This window comes from Belonocnema kinseyi, chromosome 5 (assembly GCF_010883055.1).
Source record: "Belonocnema kinseyi isolate 2016_QV_RU_SX_M_011 chromosome 5, B_treatae_v1, whole genome shotgun sequence".
Classification (NCBI taxonomy): domain Eukaryota; kingdom Metazoa; phylum Arthropoda; class Insecta; order Hymenoptera; family Cynipidae; genus Belonocnema; species Belonocnema kinseyi.
Genome location: NC_046661.1, coordinates 124,295,097 through 124,301,219, shown reverse-complemented (window position 1 = coordinate 124,301,219; position 6,123 = coordinate 124,295,097). Strand labels below are relative to the sequence as shown.

Sequence of the window (6,123 nt, the reverse complement as noted above, 5' to 3'; positions counted from 1 at the left end):
GTTCAGAAAAAAGATGAAATAATTTTCAGTGAAGTTCCTACCAAAATGCTGTACCTAAATGTACTTTATTGTACTCTAATACATTTCCCAAAGTTTCAGCTTAATACTTTATTTACAAAAAAAGTTCTTAGGTTCAAAAAAACATTCAGTGAACTGAAAAACTGTGGTCGGTAATATAGGTATTTAGCTGTGTCACATGCTCTTAAGATTCGAAAAATTTTAGAAAATTGAAAAAAAAAGGTTTGAATACTACAGACCTGAAAAAGAAATATTTTGAAAAAAGTATCGAAACTCATATTCAAAGAACTCTCTGATCTTGAAACGTCGCATCCTATAAAACGCTAAACCACTCAGAATGTCTCATTTTCCCGCGAAAAATTTAAAAAGTATACTTTATAAAAAAAATATATATATATCTTCAAACTTACTTTAGAAAACTTTCCTCAAGCAATTTTATTATATTTTTAGTGCCCTTTTAATTTCGCCAGCAAAAAAAAATATATGTTTGAAAATATGCAACAACCCCATTTCGAGAATATTCATGCAACTCAAAATGAATAAGAGAATTAAAAAGTGAATTGACCTAACTACTAAAGAGACTACGACAAATTTCGAACAACGGATGACGCTGGTTGCAAAACTTTCCTGGAAAGTCGCATTTGTCCTGAAGCTGGATCCCTGCCGAAATATTTGATTTGAATTTCCTGACCGACTTCGAGGCCAAGAGCACTAGGATGTCGAACTAAGCGCATGTCTAGTTGTGTATTGTGCAATAAAGTAGGGACCATAGATGGAAATAACGTCACCATCACTCCACTCTCGCGAACTTCGACTATTTTTGCAGTGTAAATTCCTCCGAATTCCAAACTCGGTTCTCGTTCCTGCTCCAGAAGATTTCTTATCATCTCATCAGCTTCGTTCATTGCTGTTTGATTTGGCGCGAAAAGCGTGTAATGCGTTTCGTCTTGTGCGTTTACCTAAGAAAATATTCGTTTCAATTTTTTGCCGACATTTATAACTAGAGGGCGGAATAGATTAGATTTAAAATTATTCAATTTTAAATGATTTCTTGAGTAGAAATCACATTTTTTAGTGAAAAAATTCTATCGAATCACTTTGACAGTCACATGATATTACATGATATGATATTAATAATATATTTATCATCTTTAAAATATCTATAATTTTTATTTAAAATTATAGTTTTGAATGCATATTTCTAGAAAAGTTTGATCCTTTCACAATTTTTTAGTTTCAAATAAAAGTATTAAAAAGGTCAGGACAATTTCATTTTAAAATATATCATAATTGAAAATTTTCAGATTAGAAGCCTTCTGATTTCATAAATTTTTCGGAATTGTAAAGAATAAAATTGAAATATTTCCTAGTTGCACAGTTTTCAATGCAAAGGATTTGTCATTAAACATCTTTTAACTAAGTGCCTCCAGAATAATTTCAAAACAATGAAAAATTAAGATAATAATTTTTCAAATTCTATCCTTAAAAATGAGCAGATTTTAAAACCAATCACTAATAATAATTTTTTCATTTGAAAAATCTTCCAAAAGGTTCATCAATTTAAACTTAACAAAAAAAATTTCGATTGAATAATTGAATGCTTTCTTTGATTTTTAATTATTATAATTTTTGACTGCTGAATTTGCATAAAAAACGCTACACTTTCAATTTTTCCCTATCATTTTTTCAATATGAAATAAAGTTTCAGAAACTTGAATTTAAAACTTAACATTTTTTTTTATTTTAACATAAAAGTATTGAATTTTTAACGCATCCAAAAGCGAAACACGAACCACTATCAAGTTTTAAATAATTATTTCTAGGTGAAATTGAAAAAATTAAATTTGTCAAATTCAAGCCTTGAAAACGCAACGATTACACCATATTAATATTTAAAGTTCAACAATTTAAAATTAGAAGTGGTTAAATCTGTACAATTTTCAAGTAAAATCGTAGCCATATTAAAGAAATTCTTCAAAAAATCATTTAAAATCACATTATTCAATTGTTTCTGTTGCATTTAAAAATTGCTAAGAATAATTAAATGTTAAAGGTTCATAATACGATTTTTTTAAAACAAAAATCGCATGCTTTAGTAATTATAACGATCCAAAGATTTTGAAAGTTACATGATACTACATGATATAAGATTTATTAATAATATATTTATCATCTTTCAAATATCCAAAATTTTAATTTATAATTATAGTTTTTGATGCGCATTTCTAAAAAAAGTTAAATCTTTGAGGCGTTAAAACTAAAGTTTTTTTTACTTCACATACTTAAATGCAAAAATATAATTTTTCGAAATCTATCCTTAAAAATGAGACTTTAGAAACAAGCATTAAATATAAGATTTTTTATTTGAAAAATATTCCAAAAAGTACGTCATTTTAAACACAGCAAGAAAAAAATCTTTTGAATAGTTAAATACTTTCTTTGCTTTTTAATGGTTATAATTTACAGTTCTGAATTTCCATAAAAAACGTTAAATTTTCTATTTTTTCCTATCAAAAGTTTCAATTTTGCGATTAAAATTGCAATGGTTGAATTTCGAAAAGTATAGTTCAGAATTTTAAAATGTTTAATTTCTAAATGATTTAAATTTAGTTAAACTAATAGGAATGTTTAAGGGTTTGAGTACGAAAAATTTTTAATATCACAATTCTTCGAGATTAAATATTTTTTAGATCTAAATCAAGTTCGGATTCGTTTAAGTTTCAAGGTTCTGGAGTATATATTTTTCATTCTTAATATTTCCCAATTTAAATGACCTTTTACTTAAAATTTTTAAAAAAATAATTCAATTTTAAACTGTTATAATCAAACATTTTTCCATTTTGAACGGTGAAAGCTAACGTAAATTTATTTTTTGATTTTCGAAAAACTGGTCGAATCAATGTTTGGGTTAAATCATAATTTGTTAAATTCAATAAAAATGCAGACTTCTAGAATTTCAGAAGATTTGACTTTGAAACCTTCAGTTTAGTTTTTAATTTCAATTTCTGAAAATTTGAATCACTTCGAATTTAAATTTAATAAAATTCAAAAGTTTACAATTAAAATTTTTAAATTGTTTCATTTTGAATGCTTTTAATTAGAAATAAGATTGGAATGAATTTAGAGGAATTTAAGGTACACGAGAAGAGGTCGATGAAATGCATAAAAATTCAAGGTGATTTAAGAAAATTCAAATACATTGAAAATCATTTTAAAATATGCAAAACATTTATTTAATTTACTAACTTTGAAATGAGTTTAACAAAAAACCAAGAGAATTAAAAATAATTTTATGAAATAACTAACAAATTAAGTGGATTAAAAAACTCAAGAGAATTCCAAAGAATTTAAAAGAATTCAGGGTAAATTAATAATTCAAATGAATTGGCAAATTTTTTGAAAATCTAAAAAAACATTTATTTCAGTAAAATTTAAATGAATTTAGAGGAATTTAAGTGAAATTATAAGAATTCGATCACATTCATAAAATATCAATTAATTAATTACCTAATTTGAGCAAATGCCTAATATTTTGAGGTGAGGTTTAAAGACTCCAAGATGAATTCAACAGAAATATTTTGAAATTATACTAAATTGAGTGAATTTAGAAGAATTTAAAAGCATCTAAAAGAGTTCAGGATAAATTAATAAGAATTTAGGGCAAATTCCAAGAAATATTTGAAAATCTCTTGAAATCTTTAAAATCATACGAAATTCCTCACTTCTTGTGACTAATTTCTTCAAAATTTATTAAAATGTTATTAAATCCAGTAAAATTACATGAAATCTGATGATACTTTTTGAAATTTTCGAACATATATTAAAATAAATTAAGTGCTTTCGAAATCCGTTAAAATCATTGAAATCTAAGGAAACATTATAAAATCCCTTGGAATCTTTAAAAAAATTAAAACTTTTAGTATCTATAAAATCGTCCTATATCTTCCGAAATTATAGAAAATTCTTCACAACCGCATGTGAATTTTTTCAAAATCCTTAAAATTATTCAAACCCTTGGAAATTCCTCGAAATTATTTATATCTTGAAAATTACTTGGAATTCTTTTAAGTATCTTAAAATATTTTCGCCTTTAAAATCTCTTCTAATTATTGAAATTATTAAAAATTTCTGGGAATCGTTAAAATTTCCTAAAATATTTAAAATCCTTTGAAACTTTTTAAAACACTTGAAAATCTTTGAAATCCCATCAAATTGCTAAAATCATTTAAAAATTTCTTTGTAAACTTTTTAAATAACCTAAAATATTTCAAACCCTTTAAAATTGTTTAAAATATTGTAAAGCTCTTGAAAATTCCAACTAAATTGAAAAAATATTTCAAATCCCTTAATTATTCTATGAATTGATGCTGAGGATCAATTAAATAAAAACTTTTCAAATTAAAAAAAAATCCATTGAATTAAGTAGAATTGAGTGATTTTAGAAGAATTCAAGTGAACTCATAAAATTCAAGATAATTCACAACATTCAAGAGAATTCCAAAGACTTTACGATAAATTAATAAGAATTCAGGATGAATTCCAAATCTTTTCAAAACTTTAAACTAAAATATTATAAAATCCCGTGAAATTCTTTGAAAACATTTCCTGAAATTCTGAAAAATGTATTAAATTATATTGAGAGTTTTAAAATACCTTAACATAATTGAAATCCTGGGAAATCTTATAAAATAAAGTGAAATCTTTTTAAATATCTGGAAACGATATGGATTCTGTAAAACTTTTTCTCACATCTTCCGAAATTCTAGAAAGTTCTTTATCATAACATTTTTAAAAGGCTTTAAAATCACTGCAAATTAACGAAATTAATTTTTCTTTAATGTCTGAATCTTTTTAAATTCCCTAAAATACTTTAAATTCAAAGCTCTTGACGATACCGTACAAGTTTTTAAAAATACCCTAAAGTCTTAGAAATCCCTTCAAATTATTAAAAGCTATTATAAATTTCTCGGAATCTTTCAAAATACCCGGAAATAATTAAAAAGTATTGAAGACAATTCGAAATTCAAAATTCCTAACTCTTGGAAGTTTTTCTCTTTTTATACATTTTTTTTTAAGTTCTATTATTGGCTGCAAATATGGTACCACAGGGACCGAATCTTCTAGAAAAAAAAAATAACTTTTTTGCCATACCGTGCGTTGTTTTAAAAAAAAAACTTAAATATCAATGAAGAATTTTGTACCTGTACTCCAGTTTCGAAAAGAATTTTCTTCAAATTTCCACCCGCTACACCCATAAACTTTCCACGCTGATGAAGCGGAACTTCGAGAGACTGGGTAACTGGCATGTTGTCTTTTTTGGTGACTCTTGGTTCTGAAATCGCCTCGTGCATAAGTTGTCTAATTTGACTTTTGGCTTTTGATGCCTGGGTGAGAGCCTCCATTACAATTTTGAGTGGCAGGCCTGGAATTTTTATGTCCGCCTGTAAGGCCGTGATTCCTGTTTTCGTTCCGGAAATTTTGAAGTCCATGTCACCCATGTAATCTTCAATTCCCTAAAATTTCAATTTAATCTTTAGTCCGATTATTAATTACCTACCTGATTATTATTAACTACCTTGAAACAATTTAAAACTATTGTTGTCGGGAAACCCTTGTTCTCGATTGGATAAAATTTCTTTTTTTTTCATTTTAAAAAAGTCTTGATAACTTCGGGATTATGAGAAGTGTAAGATTATTTAAATACTATGTTCAATAATAATAATAATAATAATAATAATAATAATAATAATAATAATAATAATCAATGGAAAGAGGTCTCCTGCACTTTGAAATCCAAAATTTAATTTGTTTAGTAAAAAAAAAAATAGCATGGAATCCAAGTGGTCGAGGTTATTTAAAAAAATCTGCCCGCTTCGCGCTCGGTCTTTGCTTTTTACCCTCCACATTTATGCACAGACCACAATGCGAAATTTTCTACATTGTATGTTAAAAACTATTATATGAAATTTCTATTACAATTTCTTTTTGTGTGTACCTTGGTTTGGCACTGCTTATTCAGATATTGCAAAATAATGTTCACATTTTATTTTTCCTGATTCTAATAGGACCCTGTTGTGGTTGTTTAATCCTTTTCCCTTTTTTGAG

The 6,123-nt window shown here is 26.1% G+C and overlaps 1 protein-coding gene across 1 annotated transcript; it reads right to left on the bottom strand.

Annotated features, from left to right (window-relative positions):
* Positions 1 to 183: 183 nt before the first annotated feature.
* On the bottom strand, positions 184 to 5,924 carry LOC117173869 (polyribonucleotide nucleotidyltransferase 1, mitochondrial-like). Its single transcript, XM_033362516.1, has 3 exons — positions 5,916 to 5,924; positions 5,220 to 5,531; positions 184 to 977 (listed from the first exon to the last, which is right to left on the bottom strand). Exons 1-3 carry the CDS (start codon positions 5,922 to 5,924, stop codon positions 600 to 602), a joined length of 699 nt encoding a protein of 232 aa, XP_033218407.1. The 3' UTR covers positions 184 to 599.
* Positions 5,925 to 6,123: the final 199 nt, after the last annotated feature.

Bases quoted from the DNA above. Each gene is read 5' to 3' on its own strand.
- LOC117173869 (XM_033362516.1), bottom strand. The intron at 978-5,219 runs GTACAAAATTCT...ATATTTTCTTAG, and splicing joins TTTTCGAAACTGGAGTACAG to GTAAACGCACAAGACGAAAC.